This window comes from Heterocephalus glaber, unplaced genomic scaffold (genome assembly GCF_053883595.1).
Source record: "Heterocephalus glaber isolate CG9 unplaced genomic scaffold, H.glaber_assembly_v1.0 deba00001606, whole genome shotgun sequence".
In the NCBI taxonomy this organism is placed as follows: domain Eukaryota; kingdom Metazoa; phylum Chordata; class Mammalia; order Rodentia; family Bathyergidae; genus Heterocephalus; species Heterocephalus glaber.
The window spans coordinates 5,904,277-5,927,929 of NW_028258377.1; the positions used below are offsets into that span (position 1 = coordinate 5,904,277).

Below are 23,653 nucleotides of genomic sequence, written 5' to 3' on the forward strand. Positions count from 1 at the left end.
GCCCCCAATCCCCTTCCTTCGTCCGCATCCCGCAGAAACCCCACCCTTTCTGCTGGTCCCCGTACAGGAGCCCCACAGGGAGGTGGCGCCCTGAGAAGCCTGGGACGGGTGCCGACCCGCTGTCCGGCGGGCGAGGGGAGCACGGGGAGCCGCCCCGCCTCTGCCACTTGCTCGGGCTGCTCCACGCCCCGGCCACCCCCAGGGCCTTGGTACGTTCCAGCGGACTTTGAGGGTTTAAAAGGCCGGGAGCACGAATTTCGCAGCTTTCGACTGTGCGCAAAGCCGGTCCCGGCTGCCTGCAGCATCGCCGCGCTGCCCGAGAGCCCCGTGTCTCGGCAGCTGTGCGCGGGCTTTCCGTACCTCTGGCCCCGAGTATCTGTGGGGTTTACGTGTGTGACGCCGTCTCGCCTGCAGCAAGGGTCCCTCGCTTGCTCCACTAGCCCAGCTGCTGCCGCTCAGCCGGCGGGAGACGCGCGCGCTCCAGAGCATGGAGCAGACCGAGGTGCTGAAGCCGCGGACCCTGGCTGACCTCGTCCACATCCTGCACCAGCTCTTCGCGGGCGACGAGGTCAACGTGGAGGAGGTGCATGCCGTCCTGGAAGCCTACGACAGCGACCCTGCCGAGTGGGCGGTGTACGCCAAGTTCGATCAGTACAGGTGAGAGCGCGCCGGCCTCGCTTGGGTTTGGCCCGCCGCGCCCGCCCTCTCGCACCCCGACTTGGGGTCGCGGGGATGGCGCCCTGCGCCGTGGGCTCCGAGGCCTCCGCCTAGACAAGGTGGATCTTGCTGTCGCCACTGGCCAGACACTGCTCGCAGGAGGGCCGGCGCCCAAGGGTTTTTCTTCCCCCCTTACCCGAAAACTACTCCGCTGCAAAGCACACTAACGCTCCCAGCCTCAGGAGCGATGCCCTCCTCTCCGAGCGACTGCCGACCCCAAAGTCGGAGGTGCACGGAGACCCCGCAGCTGGACCCAGGCTCCTACCCGCCTGTCTCCTGGAGGACCTGACTGGTTGTACCAGCGGAGGTGCTTCCAGACAGAAGTACATCTCCGCTGTCGAGAAAAAGGGGTGGTGGGGGCACATTGTTCCCCACGTCGGTTCTCCGTCACTATGCCTTGGGTCACTGGCAACCAAGCACCTTCCAACAGGCATTTTCCCAATGTAAAATAGCGTCTTGGTTTTGTCAACTGCTACTACTCGGTTGTTTCTGCTGTTTGCACTTCCAAACCGATTTAGCCTCCTCGACTGTGGGCTTATTTAAATTCACTATCAGCGTTCGAAAATTAAGCACACTTCTGTCTTTTCAGTCCCCAAACCATTGGCTTACTCTTATCCTAAGATGCATGGATCTGTAATATACTTGGAAGACCACTGCCTCATTTTTTATTTGGAAAGAGGCTTTCGGAATTTATTTTGGTTCCTATCAGCTCAGTTCCTGGGCAGGTCCTCTGTTAATAAGCTACCAGAATCTAGCATTTAAATTTGTTCTGCACTTGCTCCAGATAAATGAAAACTTGTTATGGGCTAGGTACTCCTTCCAGTCACTTCACACAGCACAGCCAGCTGCCATTCTTGTCCCTGTTTTACAAGCAGGGACTAGTTGGCAAATGGGAAATGGAGAGGGTGAATAAACTGAACAAGGCTTCACTTCTATCAGGGTCAAATAAATCTAATTGTTCTGAAGCCCATACTCTAGATCACTATTGAACTTCCTCTGGACACATGACACTGTAATAGCTTTATTACAGTATATATCTGACTATAGTATTGGCTAAGTGAAATTAATTAACCAGGGTGTATTGTCACCAATCTTAATCTTTAGAACCAGAGCCTTGCATTTGCTTTTGAATGAGCTGCACAACTCATTAAGATAATAGTATGGTCCAAGTATAGTCCAGCATGGACAGGTAAATAGGGAGTGAGATGGAAGAGCAGAAATTCTATCATATTACAGCATAGAATATAGGTGTCTGGAACTGCTGCTCTGTGGCATTGGAAGTGGAGGGGGGGTGTTGTGCAACATAGAACCAGTAGAGAATGTGTTCCACAGAATATGGCTGGCCAGTGTGGGCCAGACAGTAAATTCTCTGGAAGAAGGCAGAGAGAAACAAGAGGTAACCCTAAGACTGGCAGAGAAAGAAGAAAGATCCTGGTGTACGAACCCAGATTACTATAAATTAAAGGCTGTGTAGAGTCACAAAGTGAGGAGGAAAACTGACCGATAAAAGCATTTACTAAACAACTCCCTCAAGGATCATGCTCTGTAGGCACCTGGCCCTGAAGGAGGGGAGGGATGGGAAGGGACAGAAGGGGCAAATGAAGCAGGTGTTAACAGATGACCAAGTGAATGAACACTACCAAAACTGCAGTACTGATCCTTTTCCTTAAAAATAACAGGCTCAGCTGTGTCCACTTTTTCTTGTGGACCTCTTCTTTTGCTTTGAGTGAAGAATTGTCTTGGGCCACATATAAAATATATATAGTTAATGTATATAAGTAACACAACTTCCTTTCTTGAATATTTTTATTATAACACTTTTTAAAAACAGGGTAAAAAAGAAAAGATGGACTACAGGTTGGCCAGGCCTGACTGGATGTCATAACTATCAACTTTTGCTGATTAGACAGTAACAGTATTACCTGTTGGACCAACAAGAACTTTAAAGTTGAATCCTTCCCACCCAGTATAGTGACAGTATGGTTATGATAGCTGTTTTGGTTTGGATTTCTTTTTTCTTTTTTTTTTTTTTTGGCCAATTATTGATTTCTCTTGTTTACTGTTCTTCCCTAATGAAGCCTTTGTTCTGGTACTTGGGTCAACCCCCACCTCACTTGTGGAGAACTTTTCATTATAATTGCTTTTAAATGTGGTTTGTGTCTGGGCTTTAATAGTGAAACTACAGAGAATTCTAGAAGAGCTATTTAATGAAACCTTGTTTCTCCAGTCCTGTTTAGCTACAGGGAAGAACAGAGCTCAAGACAACAGTAGCATTCTTCCCTAGAGTAGTAGTATGCTTTACAAGTACCTTCCATGAGAAATTTAAACTTTTTTTTAATCAGTTTGATAACTGGCATAGAAATATGGAATTTGTTTTTTGTGATGTTGTTGTTTCTTGTTATGTTTTTACACCACTGGTCAAAACTGAGCTGCTATGTGGTGATTAAAAATACAGAAAGGTCTTTGTCATCATTCAGGGACCAGCAAAACAAAACAAAATCTACAAAATACAGAAAGGTCAAAAATCAATTGTAAAAAATATTTTTCATTTGTGCTGGATTTCTAATTACAAAACCACATTCAAAGTTGCTTAGAGATAGAACTATTAACATTTCTAGATGTGTAGTGCTTTGTAACACTTATTTTTCCTAATCCTTATTTCAGCAATCAAATTTGAACTTCTGAATCTGTTCTTTTCTAGGTATACCCGAAATCTTGTGGATCAAGGAAATGGGAAATTTAACCTGATGATTCTGTGTTGGGGTGAAGGACATGGCAGGTAACATAACCATTCCAGATATTTCTGTAGTGCATTTGGCCCAGAGGATGAAAAGTACACAGTGCCAGCCTAGCCACTAATTTTGCAAGGACTAACAGGTCACATTTCAAAATTATTACTTCACATTGTCCTCCAATCCCAACAAAAATTCCCATGGGAATTAGCATAGGGGTTCAGATATTTACTGTGTACATGAAAACCAGTTCCCAAAATGAGTAGTAAATCAATAGAGCTTAATAGTCACTTAATTTAACCTCTTCTTCTATGGAGTTAAACTTTTTAAGGAATTGTGTTTGAGCCTGACCTTTGTGGTGTTTGAGGTGTGTAAATAATTGTGGGACCAAAGACCAAACCAGATTTGGAGCTGGAAAAACATTTCACAAATTCAGAGGATTTCTTCCTACTTTAAGCTAATTATTTAGCTTTTTTACCTTGAATGCAACTTAAACTAAAACTGACTCTTTAACAATTGGTTCCTTTTCTTTAGTTTGTGCATTTGCCAGTCTTATTTTCAATTGAATATTATCTTTTTAAAAGATTCTTCTCAGTTTTTGAGAATGATACAGAACAATAATCCACATCTATTTTTGATGGGGAAAGGACAAATAAATATTTAAGGCTTTAGATAGTTAGCTCTATCAAGTATATTTATCTCATTCATTGAATATTATTTGTGAGCAGATTATCAAGGATAGGCCAGGCTCTAGGGTCTTAGATAGGCCAGGCTCTAGGGACTTAGGAAATAAGGTCTTATGATACATATATAGGTTAATAGAATTCAACATATGAAATAAATGCTAAAAACATACAGGTTCAGTTTTTTTGTTCTTTGTTTTGTTTTGAGACAGGGTCTTGCTGTGTCAGGCTGGCCTTGAACTTGCAGCAGTCTTCCTGCCTCAGCATCACAAGTGCTAGGATTACAGACATGTACCACTAAGTCTGGCCATATACAAGTTCATATATATTAATCATCCCTATACTACTTCATACACCTAAATACAGTGGACTTTTGACTTATGAACTCAATTCATTCATGAGGGCTGGTTGTAACTCAAGTTGGTCAATTGAAGGCTCAGGCTCCTCTACACAGCCTTCACAGTCTCTCTCCTGTACAGACAGATCTCAGTGTCCTTAGAGAGACACTGGCCCAAGATTTCTCAATTAACCCCACACAGGAAAGGATGTTGTAATGTTCCTTCCCGAACTCTTAAAGTATCTGAGACATCTGGAAACACAAGCGGCTGGCATTTGAGTCATAACTCAAGACTTTCATCATAAGTTAAAACTAAAATTCTGGTCATAACCCAAGTTGTTCGTATGTCAGGCTGGCTTTAACTCGAGGTCCACTGTACTATTTATTCTAAGATCAAATACAGCTTATTTTCTCCCACCAATACTGAGAGATAACCACAGACTGGCTATTCTAAACTGTAAAATATTAACATTTTATATACTGTACAGTATAATTTTAGGGGGATAAAATGCATACACATCTTTCTCAGCCCCCAAAGGAAAGAGAAAAGAAAAAGAGTATAGGGGAAAAAAACCCACTAAATAATATACTAAGTAATTTTCTCAGTGTGTACAGTTACTATAGATAATTATCTTTATTCTTTTAAAAATTTCTCTAATGTACTTTTGTTTTTATATTTACTGTTTTGTTATGTGGTACTGGGGATCAAACCCAGGGGCTTAAATACTAAGCAAGCATTCCACCATTTCTAAGATATGTTCATAATCGAATTCTAACTCAGCTTAAGTGAGCTACCAAAGGCTAGATTTTGAAGCAGATAAAAGGTTGCTGGTTTTATTAACAAATTAGTATAACAACATTTTAAAAATTAACTACTCTTCACTATGGGCATGCATCAGAACTGTGCCCCCTTTCACTATGGTAGCATATGCTTGTCACCAGCTACTTGGGAAGTTAAGGTAGAAAGATAGTGAGTTCAAGGCCAGCCTAGGCAACTTAGTGAGAACTTTTCTCAAAATAAAAGGGGCTGGGAACATGGATCAGTAGCAGAACACTTGACTAGCATGCACAAAGTCCTGTATCTAATCCCCAGTGCCACCAATAGAAAGAAAAGAAAAGGGAAAGAAAAGAAACCTGAATCTCTCATATCACTTGATACTGATGACTTGTTATTTTATGACTTCACCATGAACAATGTTGAATTGTACATTGATAACATTTTAAAAGTCCACCTGAAATGGATTTGGGCCTAGAAGATGTCCTCCTGACAGTATGTAGATATCAGCTCAGGGCAGACTGGATAATAGATCAACTACTGAGTTCCGTTGTCATTTGTGTATTAATAGCAGTATTCATGATCACACGGATTCCCACTGCTTTCTGAAAATGCTTCAAGGAAATCTAAAGGAGACATTATTTGCCTGGCCTGACAAAAAATCCAATGAGATGACCAAGAAGTCTGAAAGAACCTTGAGAGAAAACCAGTGTGCCTACATCAATGGTAACATCCTGTCCTTTCTCTAGGGACAAGTGGGGAAAACTGAATTTTTATCTGAAATAGTGATTGCTTACACATGTGTAGTGGATCCTGCCATGGAGTCACAATTTAAAATACTTGAGAAATGACTGAAGCACAGTGGGTTTTGTTTTTCAAGGCTTCGAATCTTGGTTGGAATAACTTATATAAAACATATGTATGCAGGATAGCATCCATTGAAAAGTCGTTTACCTGCCAAAATTTAGAACAGTTAGACTATAATATGAATTTATATTTAGTAGAGCCAACAAAAGGGATCAAATTGGGACTAGTAGTCTGTTTGTTAGAAAATGTAAGGAAATGTTCTGGAAGTGATTAAGAACACTGGCAAGTCTCTATTTTTCTAAAATGCATACAGCATAACTAAATGACTTTCCTCATGATTTATAGATATCTAAATATGAATTCATTCTTTCTCCTAAATATGGTATGAGAAAAGTAAATGCTTCTCAGGAGAGGCAGTGCTTTAGCTTTTATATACCTAAAAGGGACAGTATCGCTCTCAAAAACTCAATAAAATATGAGATAAATAATATATAGGAAAGTTAAATACCTTTTCTGCGGTCACTCAGCTTTTGAGTAGCAGCCAGGATTTGAACCCAAGTAACTTGGTTCCAAAGCACGTGTTCTTAATCAAGATGCAAACTCATTATATAAAATAAAGTATGGCAGATGTTTTTCTGGCAGTGCCAGTTCGTCATACATCTTAAAGTCTAGTGTTAGTCTTGATACTTGGCCTAAATTTATCACATCATTAGGTCAGGAATGCAAGTCACTTGCAAAAGTCAGATTGTGTGAGAAGCTTTTTTTCCTCTCTGTTCACATAACACAAGGCCTAGTTTTCTATGTAGTACAAAACTCAAAATTCATTCTTTAAAATATTTGAGAGTTGCCATATATAAGGTATGCCATATTTACAAGAACAAGGTTGTTGCCTGTACTATACACAATCAAGACAAAAGCCTTTCAAAATAGTGATCTTCAGTTGAAGTCAGTCTGAGATTGGATACTGAGAAATACGTAAGCTTTTTGCAGAAGTTTGTATAAGCCACGCCTGCACAGTCAGGAGTAAAGCAGGATGGGACATGGCTGTGGTGAGATGAGTGAACTGGAGTGTGCAGGATACCCAAGGGGACAATGGTGTCACCCACCAATGAGATCATCCTCATTTCTTTTTCCATAGAAGCTAGAAATGTTAGTTTTTATTTATTTGACTTTTTGCTAATCTATAAAATATTAAGTGAGATGTACTAAATATTTTTGTAGACTAATTATCCAAATAACTGAAAACCCACAAATTTTTAATCTCTGATTTGTACAGATCCCAGATTAAGGCCATAGATGGATAATGAACAGAAGAAAGATGAAGAGCATGAGTGAAGGCACAGTGCTTGCAGAGTGGAAACTTCAGGAATGGGGTCAAAGGGGAGGGAAAGGGGAAGAGTGGGCTTGGGTGGGGTTAGTAGGAGAGGAAAGCAAGATAACCAACTATCGGGGCTGCCAGAACCAGCAGCATAGTGTAGAGGAGAGGAGATAAATGGAGCAAGGAGATCAAGTTTGGACAAAAAGTCCATAGAGCATGCATGTAACTGTCCTTCATAAATATCACCAAGACAGACCCCAGTATTACTGAGGGTACACTATGAACATAAAGGAAAAGGAGGCAAGGATCAAAATATAAGAATGATGATGCTGGGAATAACAGTAAGGCTCATACGTGGACTTGGGCTCAGCCAAAGGATGGGCATTTTGTTTTTGCAGTGTTTACTTGCAAGATCGTCCACCAGAACTTGAATGGTGTGTATAACTACTGTTGAAGAGACAAAATATTATTTGTATAAAGGACAGTCAGTTCTTAGGAGTATTGAACATTTGTTCAGAATTGTCCTTAAGCCAATATATTATGAAAGCAGCAAGCTATAGAATCAGAGCATTTGCTGGTCTGAGAATTGCGTTCCACTTTTAGAAACAAGGACTACTGCAAATCCTTGAAGTTGTGCTTGTTCAAACATAGCCTTACAAGTCACTTTTAGAACCTAAGTCTTCTGCTTCTAAACTTTCTTCTTCAAAAAATCTCAGAATTCAGCTCCTGCACCTCGATTGGTAATTCAGTTGTACATGGGTTGTAACTTGGCAGATGTCATCCCTCAGAACTATAGTCTTTTTGTTTTTCAGTTTCCAGTTTATGTCTAAAGCCTGCTGCCATTCTGACTCTTACCTCTTTCTATGAAACCTATTTGTATTTCTAGGAATTTTTGGAATATCTTTTGGTGCTTTCATTTTGTCCCCAGTATTGTAAAATTTCACAGTAATGTATCTTGGTTAATGACTCCTTCACTGGGCTGGGTACTCAGTAGGTTCTTCGAATCTGGATATTTGTGTTCCTCAAAGAAGTACTCTTGGGTTATGTCTCATTGTAGTGGTGTTTCTGAAATTAAGATTTTAAAAATTCTGAATTATTCCTCTGATTTTCCCCCCTCTGTCTTATTTTCTACATGTCTTTTTTTTTTTTTTTTTTAAACCCCTTCAGCTTTTTCTGCCAACTCTGCTATTCAGGTATTTATTTCTAAAAGCTCTTTTACTTTCTGGTCCCTTGTTCAGGACTTTATCTCTCATGGGACATTCATGATAGGCTTTTTTTTGTTCCCGGGGATTGAACTCAGGACCTTGTGCTTGCCAGGCCGGCGGAGGCACCACTGAGCTAAATCCCTGGCCTCTATGTTAGGCCTTTTTTTTTTTTTTTTTTTGGTACCGGGGATTGAACTCTGGTCTTTGCGCCTGCAAGGCAGCAGCGGGGGCAGCTGAACCACTGAGCTAAATCCCCGGCCCATGTTTGGCTTTTTTAAAGTCTTCTAAGTAGCCTGTGTTTCAAGTTGCCTTTTTCAGGTAGCTGTGGTCTGTTTTCCATACTAGAAACGAGCTCCAATATCTGATTATATGGTAATGTGTAAAAACCAGGGACAAAAAAGTTAATTGATAGCTCTGAACACAGGAATGGGACTTGTCAGTAGATTTTACTTTGATTATCTGGTGGAGACCTGTCCGTGAGGAATTCCCAATATCAGTATCTTTAGGGCTTTTTGCTTGAGCAATAAAATGCCTTGAGAACTGCTTCCCATCTTCTTCCTGGAGGAAAAAATCCTGTCTGGCACCTGGATGGTGGGAAAAACAGGAATCTTATTATTCACTACTTAAAGTTTTACTTAATGCACCTGTTTTTTCTTGGTGTCCACCCAGTCTCCAGTTCATCCACTGATTGTACTCTTTGCAGAGAATAGATCTCAGTCTTCTGGAGGAAAAGGGAAGGAAAATTGGTGAAAGAGATTTTAGATTCTTCTCCTTAAATGGGCTTCCAATCAGTTAATGTATTTTACCTCTCTCTTCACTGCCAATTCCTGAGCCAATTGAGAGTTTCAAGATACAAATCAGGTTACTTCCTGGATTTCCCCACAAATCGTGTAAGATCTCACTATCTCTCTTTGCAAAGCCATCCATCTTTCAAGCTTTCACACTTTTATTAATGTTTTCTCTTTTCCTATTTTCTTTGCTTCTGTATGTCAGTGTCTTTTTAAAAAATTCTTTTATTGCAAGGGAAAGGGGTTTTTAGGAAGGAGCAAAGGTGAATGCATGCACATCACTTACTATTTTAACTAGAAATTCTAACTAATTTCTGTTAATTCCATATACCTCCATATTTATTCAAAATCATAGATGATTAACAAATTTTTAACCTCAGCTATCATCTAAGCTCCTGCATCTTTTCTTCCCTTTGTGATACTGTTCAGATTCCATTGGCTTACATCGAGTAGAGAATATCAGCCATACAGAACCTGCCGTGAGCCTTCACCTTTACAGTCCACCTTTTGATACATGCCATGCTTTTGATCAAAGAACAGGACATAAAAACAAAGTCACCATGACATTCCACAGCAAATTTGGGATCAGGACTCCATTTGTAAGTATAATTTCTCTCTTCTGGGTTTAAATGTCTTATGGATTAGTAATATTCTGTTGTATGTACTCCTGCTGTTTTAAATATTTGAATTCCTCAAGTGAAGAAGCACTCTTGAAGAATGAGCTGAACTTTAACTCCAGGGAAAGACTCAATATATAATTATTTCTTAAAATTTGGAGACTATATTTAAATTAATTTTTTAAAAAACATTAAATTAGATACAAAGAATTAATCATTGAGAAACTTCAAAGTGTATGCTCATTCTTAAAGAAAATGTTTTCTCTTTGTTTGAGAAATGAGTAAAATCTTACTTGATAGAAATGTTACTGCTATGACTTACTATTCCTAGTGTGAGACTGAACAACAGTTACTCCATTTTGTAATAGGGCCCCAACTTGTCTCTTTCTGTTACGGATCACCAGGTAGACATTGAGTTCCAAGGATGTGCTTGTTGTTGTGGCAGGAAGGTCTGTTGTGTGTGCATTGTTCCGTCATGCTTGCCCAACTCCATATCTGAACATATTATCTTAAGAACAATCTGTAAAAGTTCCTTCTGCATTTTGCTTCTGTGTTTCTGCTTGCCACCTCCCCTCTAGCATCTCCTATAACAGGACCTCACCCTCTGAGCCAGTTGCCTCTCTAAGCTACTTGGCTTTGGGAGTGCCATCTGGCCAGACTAATAAAGGTCTGTTTTACTTTCCATCTTGTCTGGTGTGTTCCTTCCCGGGTGTCCTTCACTACAGTCAGCTCCTCGGAGCGTTTGGTAAGGCCCTCGGTCTTACACTAGGTCTAATTTGCTGGGGAAACACATATAAGTTGCATAGTTAGCCTTTGTAAAGTTGAGACTCTTCTGATGTAACTTGTCTGTTTTGATTGCTTTTTCTCTGAGATATGATATTATTTAGATCACAGATAAGTGAAAATGGACTTAACTAGCATTGTGTGTATGTGTGTATGTGGTAGCCTTGTGCATGATAGGCAGTTCCTCTAGTAGTGAGCCATACACCAGTCAGCCCCTGTTTCTTCTTGAGGAACAAGCATTTGCACTTAAATGTAATCAGGCAACCAACTAACACTAATGTGATATGTCTGTCTTCTATATCTGGTGAAATAAATTGGCTCTTGGGAGGAATGGGCTTTATTTAGTTATTGGAATGTCCAAAAGTAGACAGTATATGAAAAAAGAGACTGAAAACAATCCCTTTGATTATTAATGAAAGCACAGCCTTGGAGAGAAGCAAGGGTAGAATTTTCTCATGTTATTTCCCTATTATGTCTTTACCTTGTACATTCTGAAATATAAGATATCCTTATCACTGGAACAAAACAAAAAGGCTTCACTGCCATGGCCAAATTTTCATATAGTGCCAGAAAATTAAGACTACTTTGAACAAACGATAATGCCTTGTTGAAGATTCTTTCACAGCTTTCTCTTATCTTGTCTTACAGCCAACTTCAGGTTCACTGGAGAACAATTAAGAAGCACCAACTCTGCAGTTTTTTGCTATAAGGTCTGCTGAATGTTTGCCTTGGACCAGAAGGCCTTCCACTGTTTGATGTCCAGTAATACACATAAATAAGCCAATACTTAGATCTACTGTAAGACAGATACTAATGATAAGGCATTAATAAGCAAATAATGCCCTGAGCTACTGCAAAAAAAAAAATACCATTAAAAAGTCTTGAAATTTTAAAGGCCAAATCAAGTGCTCTTCTGGTTCTATCCTTTAATTCCACTGCAACCATACTGGGAGCTTCAAGGAGGTTTTTATTTTGTTTTGTTTTGTTTTTTTAACCTTTTGGAAATACTTTAGTCTCTGAACTGTAATTAGCAGTAAGTATAAACAAGAATCCAGATATCAACTGTCTGCTCTATTATCTGGAGGACTAAATGTAGATGTTTTTAATATACTTTGTATGCTCTTAATATTTGAAGAGAATTTTTGGATTTTGGATTTTATTTTTTCAATATTTTACAAATTCCTTTTCTATGGGTAATAGAGAAACTTAAGGCAATTTTTCTCTTGGTAATGAGCTGAAAGGCAGGGAATTTACTTTAAAATATAATGTACTCAAACCTACAGTAAACCAAAACAAGCCCATGTCTAATGCGTCCTATGGTCGTAGACCTTTGTACTGCTCCCGGAATTGCCAAATAATTTTAATAAAATTTGATTTGAACTCAATTTGAAGTTGTCTTTTTGAAAAACTTTATAAAAGTCATTGTTTCTTAGATTTAGAGTACCAAAAGCACTGTGAAAGATGCTTTTATGATGTAAGACTGTGAGAGCCCAAAAACTACATTCAAAAGCAGTTTGCCAGATTGGGCATGTAGCTCCAGTGTAGAGTATTGCATAACACACACACACACACACACACACACACACTGCCCTGAGTTTGATACCCAGAATGAGAAAAAAGAAACAACCAAGGACCTATGGCCCTGGTATGGCTCATAAACATGATCTGTTTTGCCTGAAAATTGTGTGTATGTGTGTGTGTGTTTAAATGTGAATTGATTTCCAGAATTTAAAAATTAGAGATTTGGGCTGGGGATATAGTTCAGTGCAGAACACTTACCAGCATGTACAAGGCCCTGAGTTTGATCCCTACAAAAAAAAAAAAAAAGGAAAGAAAAAAGGGAATTTTATAGAAGAAGGTAAATATTTCAAATTTCTTGAAAGTTTGAAGTATCTGAAAATAGCAGGCCTATACTACATATTCATTGTCACCAGTGAGACCAGGGTCTGCCCCTCAGAGGTGCCACCTCTCCAGTCAGGTACAGCCAGCTCTTAGCTCATCTCTTTCTTTGTTACCTGCAGAGCTGCACATGCATTTGATTTTGCTGCCTGAGTTATATGCACTTACCTTAGAAATATCTGTTATAATCTCAGTGAATTCTCTCTGGAAACTTAATTATAGGCTTTTAAAAATAGTTCCTAGTTGTGTTGTTTATATTATCTCATAGAATTATTCATATACTAGCTTCTTCCTACCTTTGAAAAATACCAACATTTATTTAATCCTTACTACAAAGTAGGCAATTGATGCAAGTTGTTCAGATCTACTAACAAACTTAGTTCTAAAAAGCAAACTTCATGAATTAGAAGACAGTTGGTTTTCTACTGCTACTATATTACTACATGTTTAGTGGCTTAAATCAGCACAAATTACCCTTCAGCTCTGAGGTCAGAAGTCTTGACCATTTCACAGGGCTAAAACCAGGGTATTATGAGGGCTACATTCCTTTATAGGTCCTGGGTAGGATCTGTTGTGCTTTGGTTTCCCAGCCTCCTGTTTTCCCTTTCCTCTAACTTTAAAGGCAGCAGTGGCAGGTTAAATCCTTCAACATCTCATCACTCTGAGATAGTCTTCCCTCTCCTTTTCTACTTTAAGGACTCATGATTAGATAATATCTCCATCTTGAGGTCCCTCTAGTCACACCTGTAGAGTCTTTTTTGCTACAGAAGGTAATATTCATAGGTAATGGGAATGGAATATGGATGTGTTGAGGAAAGGAAGGACTCCCGCCTGTCCCAGTTTACCCTTTGGCCCCCAGTGAGCCATGTCTATCCTGCACGCAAAATAGATTCACCATCCCTGGCTCTCCAAAGTCTCCCATTGTAATATCAACTCAAAGTCCAAAACTCTTAATCTCACCTAAATTAGTTTCAGGGAAGGCTCTTGTTACAATCCATCCTGAGATACAATTCCTCTCTCTATGCAGATAGATTGATCATGGTTAAGAAACTTACCAACTGGGCCAGGGATTTAGCTCAGTGGTTCCGCTGCCTGCCCCGCAAGCGCAAGGACCCAAGTTCAATCCCCAGTACCAAAAAAAAAAAAAAAGAAGAAACTTACCAATGATATGCAGCCAAGATATTAGAGAACTAAGATGTAGATACAGGATTTGATTTCACGCAACATTTCTCTAAAGCATTGTCTTTATATTTGGGCCTTTTGAGGTATTATAGTTGGAATCTAAAATGTCCCCAAAAGGCTTATTGTGCTGAAGGCCTGGGTGCCAGCTGATGGGCTTTGAGGAAGTAATTGGGTCATTAGAGCTATAATAATGTCAAGTGAATTAATCCATTGATGAGTTCATTAGCTAAATGAAATTATTAGACAATGGGACCTAAATGTATGAAGCAAGTTACTGGGAGCCTGGCTGTGAATCGTGTATTTGGTCTCTGGCTTCTTCTCTAGGTTTTTCCCCTTTCTCTGCTTCCCAGCCACTATGAGGTGAGTGGCTTTGCTCTACCATACCCTTCTACAAGGGAGCCGGTTTACCATGAATTGAAACCTCTTAAACCATGAGACAAATATTTCCTCCTCTAGGTTGACTTTCTCAGATGTATTGTTATAACAATGGGAAGATGACACACAAGGTAAATTTGAAGCCTGGGCCATTTTTGTGTCTCTTACCATGTTAAAAATATTATGGTATAGTTATAAATTTTATATATAATATTTAATAATTATTAAATAAATAATAAATTAATAAATATTTAATAATTAGCAGTATTAACACACAAATGAGGTAATAAATACCTGATGAGTGACAAGGATGGCAAAATGTAAACTTGAAGGTCCTGTGAATACGAGGCTCTAGCCAGATAGCCACGCTGGCAGTGCTGCCTGCCCTTTCCTCTGCCCTTGTGATTGGCCCTGCTTGCTCCAGCCCATGACAACATTCCTGCAGGAGCAGATGTGCTGGTGCTCCTCCCAGAGTTCAGGACTTTCTTGGGTCACCCAGGTGTTTGCACACGCAGCAAGGGATTGACAGCATCAAGGCCTCAAATGGGTTCTGAGATCCAAATAAGATGCAAGCCTGTGATAGAAACATAGTTTCATTTGCTGCTGTATTCTGGGTCCTTACACTACTGTTGACACATAGTAGGTGTTCAATATTTATAAAATAAATGGGAAAAGAGCTTCAACCCCTTTCACAATAATTTTGTATTAAGGTATCCTGATACTATGTTTTTTTCCTATGAGCCACCAAATCAAATAACATGTTATTTTCATTACATATGACAACTCTAAGATCACTTTTTAAGTAAAGCCTATGTCAGGAACTTATCTTTTGTTGTGCATTCATTAATCATAGACTTAGACAAACTAGTTAATGAACAGAGGCCTTTTGTGTATATTCCATGGGAGAAAACAGCATTAATTATACTATTTAGCAGTGGTACTTATCCTTCTTTTGGATCATGCACCACTCTGAAAATCTTTGGATGTTAAAGGATGAGTCTGCAGAAAGATAACATACAGAGATCTCCACAAGATCTTAGAAAGTAGTCATGTAGGGGCTGGGGATTTAGCTCAGTGGTTCCGCCTCCTGCCTTACAAGTGCAAGGTGCCGAGTTCGATCTCCAGTGCAAAAAAGAAAGTAATCATGGATTACTTTCTGCAGGTCATTAGGAGCTCTGGTGAAGCAGCCATATATGAGTCAAAACAGATGGGGAATGCTGACTACTTGACTTCATTTTCTGAGATTAAACAAGCATTAGCACACAGGGCCACTAGTTAGCCTTTTAAAGGTTACAATGCAGTTTCTAGGAAACAAGGTATGAGCTACCTTGTCCAAGGCACATTCACACATTTCACAAGATCTATTTTCTCTGTTTCTAAAGTAATTTCACACTTTCACACCTATAGAATTTGCAGATGTTTTTAGAAAAAAATTTATGTAAGAGAGTGACATAAGACCTGGACAAATATCATATGACTCCACTTATTTGAGGCACCTAGAATTGGCAAATTCATAGAGACAGAAAATAGAATGGAGATTACTGGGGGTTGATGGGAGGAGAAAATGAGTTATTGTTTAATGGCTGTAGAGTTTTTGGTGTGAATGATGAAATGTTTTGGGTATAGATGGTGAATGTATTAATGCCACAGAATTGGACATTTACAAATAGTTTAAATAAATATATATATTTTCCCACCACAAGGTTTTTCTTTAAAAAATATTATATATGGAAAAAAGTTTGTGCATGTGTACAGGTGTGATCAAAATATATGATGAGTGTTTACATTGTTTGAAATTTATTACACTAACAGACATATTGCCATCAATCCCACTCAAAATACTCCCCCTCACTTTGAACACAATTATCCCATCATTCTTTCCACTTTCTGAAGAAGCCCTCTTTCCTGAGTGTCTTTACAAAGTGTGATCAAAATATGGTGAATGCTGCTGTTGAGTGCCATCCGAAGTAGTGGCAGACTCACAAATCATTATGGTCTGTTCTCATCCATCTTGCTCACTGGATCTGGCACTTTGTGACTCCTGGCTCTTCTTCAAAGTCAAAATGGCCACAGAAGGTTAACACTTTGAAATGATTGAGGACACCAGGGCACCCAGGATGGCACAACTAAAGAATTCACTAAAGAGTATTTCCAGAACTGCTTCAGAAAGTGGCAAGAACAATAGAATAAGAGTGTTCATTCAACATAAGAGCAAGTATTTTGAGGAGGACTGATAGCAATGGGTCTTTTACTGTAATAAATTTTAAATATTAACCATATTTTCTGATCCTCCCTCATGTGTTGGAATAAATAAGATATACCGATCATAAAAAGTCCAAAAGATGTGGAAGACTTAGTGCAAAGTCGCTTTCCATTTTTATTCCCAGGTAATCAGTTTCCCTCTCTAAAGGTAGACAATATGCTGGTTTTTTAAAAAATTGATTACTTGGGATTGAACCCATATCTTTGTGTATATTAAACAAGTACTCTACCACTGAGCTACACCCTCAGCCCAGCATACCAATTTCCTCATTTTTTTCTCCTATTTTTTATAATCGAAGTAGTATTTTAAAGTCAATGTTGTGCACTCAAAAAATCTTTCCATCTCAGAATCCAATCAACTCCATTCTTTTGCAAGATGGCTACGTGATATTCCATTATATGAAAGTACTGTAGTTGAGCTAACTAGTCCTCTACTAATGGCCTTTTACTGATAGGCATTTTCAACCTTTTACCATTACAATTTGCCATGTATACCATACACATAATGTCATTTTACAAATATCAATTGCTATATTTCTTTATCACAAGAAAGCAAGATAACAAGCCCCAGAGAATGAGGTAACAGCAGATTACCCCTTTCAGCCAGTTAGCCCTGCCTGAAAGCTCTCTGTAGTGCAGAGCCTGCCACTTGACATCCTCCCACTTTCCATCCAGCCATTTCCATCCCGCTCACTGGCTGACTGAGGTTGTGCGCAGCTCCAATGCTGTGAGAAGTTTATCACGTACAGAAAGATTACACATCACAACCATGGAATTCCAAAGGAAGTCCATGGCTAGTAAGATCTAGTGATCAGTTTCTTGTAGAATCTTGAGTTACTGTCAATAGCAGAGTTGATGTATTCTTGACATTTTTTTCATCACTGAGCTTTTTGTTTTGCTGAAGGTGTGCTTTATAACTGTCTGAAAACATACCTCACTGAGGGACATTTGGTTGGTTGGTTGGTTTTTGATTGACTGATTGATTGGCTTACAGCCTGGGGATTGAATCCAAGACTGACATATGCCAGACAAATGCTCTACTGCTGAGCTTAACCCCCTACCCTTGGTTTACTGTTTTGAATAATTCACAAAGAGACATAAAGAAACTGTAGGAGATACAAGCTCAAGGAAGTGGTCATCAGTTTAAAATATATACAGCTAAATGTCCTAATACTAGAATTATATGCACCATGTTTACCTAAATGTAACAACCAGAATATTTCCTTGCAAATAAGGGGTAGAAATATTATAGAACTAGAAAATAATCTAATGCCACTAAAGATTGATGTGGCTTCAATGCCAAGAACCTTGTCAAGCATGTCATGGCACAAAGAACAATTGTCATAGCCATTTTTCAAGGAAAGCTGTATGATTATAATGATTTTATACAGGATTCATGTGAATGACACACTGATACTCTTGAGATCATGAAGACGAAATGTACTTGAGTGAGAATTTAGTCAAACAGGTATTTTGATAAGCGGAGAAGCTGAGGCAGGTGGGGTTAGCCAGTGTATCTGAGCAATGTGCTGATGCAGGCTCATACAATCCACAGTATCTGACTGTAAGGAATTTTGCAAGCAATTTGGTGGATTAAAATCGGCCATATTGGGAGTACTCATACCATGAAAACTAGTCAAGATTATCAATTGGGGAAAAAAAAAACATTATCAATTGGGATATTTTTCTTCCTGCAGAGATTCTGTTGTTAAACATTTGCCAGGAGATCACCATCTCTAAGGTTATCAATTCAAAGTAAAGGTATGATTTTCATAGATTATTTAAATCTATATTTTTAGTCAGGCATGGTGACACACTACTATAGTCCCAACATTCTTGAGAGGCTGAGGCAGGAGGATTGCAAGTTCAAGTCCTACCTGAGTCTATCGCAAAACAAAACAAATGTTTTTAAAGGGCTGGGAATATAGCTCAGTGTGAAGGCCCTGAATTCAAGTCCCAGTACCACCAAAAAAGAAAATCTGAATTTTTATCTTTTCATTTACTTTGGATTACAATTTCAAATCTCTCTCTCTCTCTCTCTCTCTCATGATCTCATCAGAGAAATAGATCCTTTTATGCAAGACAGCAGCTATTTCTTCCCCTATTTCAGTGAAGAGAACATTTAAGAACACATAAATGAAATATTTTGCCCAAGGAGGCACAGATAGGTATGAAAAAAATAAAAACAGACATCATTTCTGCGAAGAGCATGTAGACCTTTGGCAAAAGAGAAAAACTATCAGTAGGGACAGGAAGCCAAGAATGTGACCAATGCAATAGTGGCTCTATGGCTTCCCATCTGAAATCTCTCAACTGGTTTCTGACTTCACTGTTAAAAAAATATATTCATAAAATACTCAGGCTGGATGGAACAGAATAGTTTTGTTTTTTCCTGAGTGGATACAACTAATTATTATGTCATAGCAAAGGCTGAGATGGTTTTATAATTTATTCTGATTTAGTTTATAGGGCACAAGTATTAAATGTTGGGGCACTGTTCATAGCTATACCCTGCGGCATGGGGCCAGTATTCCAGGTTACTTCAATCGGACATGCTCAGTTGCAAGGGACAAAAATGTGACCCAAACTGACCTTAAAAAAAAAAAGCTCATATCATTGCAAAGTCCAGAGGGTAATCAGCCAGGGTAGACAAAGAGGTCCTAGCAGTCTTTTGGACTCTTTCTTACTCCTCACACTTCTTTACTCTAAAGTCTGCCTTTGTGGTTAGGATGACCCCCTACATCGCCAAGCTTACAACCTGAACTTTCAGTTTCAATTTTGACAATATGATGTGTTTTATTTTCATAGTTTTACCATAGGCATTAAGGAATTTAGATGTACGATCCCTGGTTGCATCACACGCACCTTGGTGACACATTCACTATGGTCAGCAGGATGTGAGGTCTGGCCTGACGCACATCATGTGTTTGCTTCTGGAGTCAAGGCTGGAACCAGTCCCACCAAATCAAAGGGATTTGTAGCGTGGGTCAGGGATCACCAAGCAAAACAAGGGTTCTGTTATAAGAAAGGGGAAAGGGAAAATCAGATTTCCATCACATAGCAGCTCTACAGGCATCTGCTAAGTGAATAAAGGAAGGGATGAGAAGAAAGAGCACAGCAACTAAATCATCATCACCTTTTTACTCCAGCAATACCAATTCTAAAATGCAATTCTAGTTGCTTTTCTTTTTCTGCTTTCACTCAAAAAATTTCTAGAAACACTCCTGTCACCTCCAAGACAGAGGACTTTGCACATAACTCATGGATGTGTTATAAAGAAAGCCCCAGTCTCTAAACATCCTCCATCAGTCCCCTGTGTCAAAACCCTTCTATTAGAATTAAAGCTTTGCAACAAGAGACAGGTGAGATTTTCCTAATGTGGTGGAATCTAGCTAAGGCCCTAGACTGAAATTAAATATGTCAAATACCCTTATCTAATAAAGAAAACAGACAAAATCACTAAGTGCTTGGGGTCAGATATTTCCCTTAAGCATTTCTGAGGGGGCTGCTCTCTTAACTGCACCCTGGCCTTTGTTTTAGTTTTGTTTTTCAAAAGCCCTAACTGATGAAGAAACTATGGAGTTTGAGGGTTGGGAGGTTTTGTCAGTGGTAGTCCAATGGAAAGGGCTTCGCTTTTATGGCTTTTGTGGTAGAGACCTATGCCCCACTGAGGCGGGAGATAGAAAGGGTGAGAGACATCCTGGTTTTAGGTTCACAAAAGATTTCCTTAACATCCTAAGAAGTATGGTCCTGCCCTCACTGTATGGCCTTAATATCCTGACATGAGCCTAAGAAATACGCTCCTTCCCTTATCACACCTCCTTGGCCTTCACGATGAGCCCATGCACGGAACATGTACCCTAACTGGTTCAGAGTACCTGAAGACAACCAACCCCTTGGTCATTATAATATCATTAGCTTTGTGTTTTTGACACCCTCCCCTTCCCTATCTAGGCCCATATAAAGTAAATATTACCCCCTACCAATATGAGGGTGGAGACTTTCAATTAATTGGACAGAGTCCTTCAGGTGTCAGTCACCCCACACACCCAAATCCAGGAAAGGCCCCAATAAAAACCTCAAAGCCTAAAGCAGACAGGACCACTCTGAGTCAAATTTGCTCTTGGGTTTTCTCATCACCCACTCTTGATCTGAGGTGTGTACTCGTCTTTAATAAATCTCTGTCTTTCTTACAATTCTGTGTGTTCTGTTCAGCTTCATTTTGGATTCAAAGATTTTCTATATAAGGTGAGACTGAGACCAACACCAACCATCCAGAAACACTAACACCCTAGAAGCATTTTAGAGAGTGAAAGGCAGATCTCTGGGCATCAGTGTCTCCAGCTTCAGCACAAAGCAAGATTATTCAAGAGACCTTACAGATTTCAGCAACAAGCATATCAGTGACTACCAAGGTGAACTGAAGCCTATAGGTATTTTCTTTCCTTTCTCAAAATCTCATACATTTTCCTGAAAGGGGTAGGAAAGTTCCTTCCCTACAAAAAAAAAAAAAAAAAAAAAAAGCTAATATTTAAGTAACTCGATGGTAGAACACTTGCCTACCGTGCCCAGTGTTCTGGTTTAAATCCCTGGCACCACAAAAAAAGATGTATGGCAAAAATATGACATTGAATTTTCCACTAGCTTGGTAGGATATTGGCCAAGAGTTGTAATTAGTTTGAGTCACAGAAAATGAAATAATACAGCTTCCATTGTAGGGTAAGGTGCTGGCTGCAGTGAGCTGGGTTCAGATTCATAGATCAACATCGATTTGACCCCAGGACAAGAATCTTCTGAGAACACTTGAGCTTGTAACTCAAAATAGGCTCAAATCATGAGAAAAAAATTTGTGGATAGTGTAAAAATAAAGGATGAAGCTGTCCAGTGACTAGGGTAACCCTAACAGGTTGTAAAACTAAGAGATGAACTTTGTCTTACCTTATTCTGAAAATGCACACTCCTGCATTATAGCAAATTATTTAAAAACACAGACATTCTTGATTTCTTCACAGGCAGTATGCACTTATGGAGATTGAAAATGTACATCACCATCAACAAATACAATAGTTAAATATGTTCTGTAAAGATGTGTTAAACACAGGCACTTCAAATCTTTGACAGTTAAAAAATGAATAAATGTTGTGGGATGCCTAGAAACTTGGATAACATTAGAAAATTGGGGGGAAATATGATTTCAAAATTGAAAGCACCTTTTGAATTTGCCTGTAGAAAAGACTATCTTTGTTTTTAGGAAATAGTTTTAAATGTATTTTGATATATAAATATAAATCAAGGAATCAGGAAGCACCCCTACCCTTTGCTTTTGGGAAAACTGATGTCATTGTTTACTTCTACACAAATGTTGAGATAAACCAACTAAATTCTCTGAATGGTCATATGAATTGGATTGATATCGCTGCAAATATTTTTGTTACTTTGGAATGAAAGGATCTTTTCTCTTTCTTAATTGTATGAGTGTTCCAGCTGGGGCCACAGGAGACCAACTGCAGAGATCTGCGGGAAAGAGAAGATTGCTGTGCGATCGCTTCACTCTGCAGACGAGACCATGGAAGGAATGGAATAGGCTTGCAGCCTTCCTCTCTTCATGGTGCTCAAGAATGGATAAACCAAACTTAAGAAGATATTGATGTCGGACTATTTTATTTATGGATAACCTGCAAGAGTCAAAGAACCAGACCACAAAGTGATTGGGTAGGAAGAGGAATAGGGTGGACAGATTTTCCGGAAAGGACTGTCCACTTCTCATTCTGGAAATAGGAAGATTCCAGCTGAGTGAGGGAGGAGGAAATAGCCACAGACTGAAAGGCAGAGAAAATTCCTTCCCCCTTTCCAGCAGTGTAGAATGTGGTCAGGGCTGTTCCCTGCCATGTGGAGGAAGGAAATGGCCCTTTTGAAGATCCCAGAGCAGTCCTAAGCCTGAGATCTCAGAGCAGCCGCATCTAAAAGTGCTATGAGTTTGTCTTATATATGTTTCATTTCATTATGCCCAGTTACTCATTTATTGTTAATTTCAACTCAGTCTTTGAAGAACTATGAGGAATCAATAGAAGAATCGGGTTGAATCCACAAAGGGGCTATGGTATACTTTTCCTCAGGTTAGAACTGGTGATGCAGTGACGGGTCCTTTCCAGGAATCACTGGCAGCAGTGTGGGCTAAGCACAGAAGGGACAAAGGGAACTGGCTGCCCATGTGGGAGTTGCTTTGCAATGACCAGTACCCAAATCATGCTAGTAAGGTCTGCAGCCTTCATCATGGGGATATTTAACAAAAATATGATGATCTAAGGTTTCATTTGCAGACTAGTAACAGCTAACCACATGAGCAACATCTCCAAGTGAGCAGCTCCCATTCTGTACTCCCCAATGCCACCACTGATTGCTGCTGCCTCTTCCCAGCCTGATACTGATCTTTTTAAAAATACCTAACCAAGCAAGGATAAAGCAACTCTCTTCATGATCATGATGTTGTCTTAAAATAAATTTTAAATTTTGCCGGGTGTGGTGGCACATACCTGTAAATCCCAGCACTCTGGGAGGCCTGGGAAAATTATCAAGACTCTGTCTCAAAATTTCTTAGAAAGAGCTAGAGGTGTCATTTACCCTCTATTCTTACACTTTCTACACCTTTTCCTCATGGATTTGAACCCTTTTTGAAACTCAAGTGTTTTACAAACTCAAGTGTTCACACAAATTTCTTGTTCTGGGATCAGATGGGTATCAGGCTATGAATCTGAACCCAGCTCATGGCAACCAGTACAACTAGCTAAATAAATAAATAAATTCAAAAATTTATCTCATAACAAATATTGAACTCTACTTGACAGGTTGAATTATTTTAACCTGTATGTTTGACATTTTTTATAATAAAATATTGGGAAAAATAAATTTACAAAAAATGATATAAAAATACAAAGTTGCTCAATATTTGTATCTGAATCCAGAACACCTTCAGATCAGTGTTAGGGCAATTTCACAAACACTTCCCTGGATTCTTTTTCCTATGTGCCAATCTGTCTGTTTGGGCCAACTTCCATCTTGTTCTCTACCATATAACAGCACTGTCTGAAACACCTTGTTCTCTTTTTCATCCAATTACCCACTTGGTGCCCATTTCCACCTCTTTTGCATTTGTATATTGAAGGACAGAGCTTC

General features: G+C 39.4%; 1 protein-coding gene across 1 annotated transcript; it reads left to right on the top strand.

Annotated features, from left to right (window-relative positions):
* Positions 1-83: 83 nt before the first annotated feature.
* Cdo1 (cysteine dioxygenase type 1) lies at positions 84-12,147 on the top strand. The gene is made up of 5 exons (XM_004836175.4): positions 84-657; positions 3,419-3,496; positions 5,816-5,970; positions 9,792-9,961; positions 11,411-12,147. The coding sequence occupies exons 1-5, from the start codon at positions 488-490 to the stop codon at positions 11,438-11,440; spliced, it is 603 nt and encodes a 200-aa protein (XP_004836232.1). The 5' UTR covers positions 84-487; the 3' UTR covers positions 11,441-12,147.
* The last annotated feature ends 11,506 nt before the right edge of the window (positions 12,148-23,653 follow it).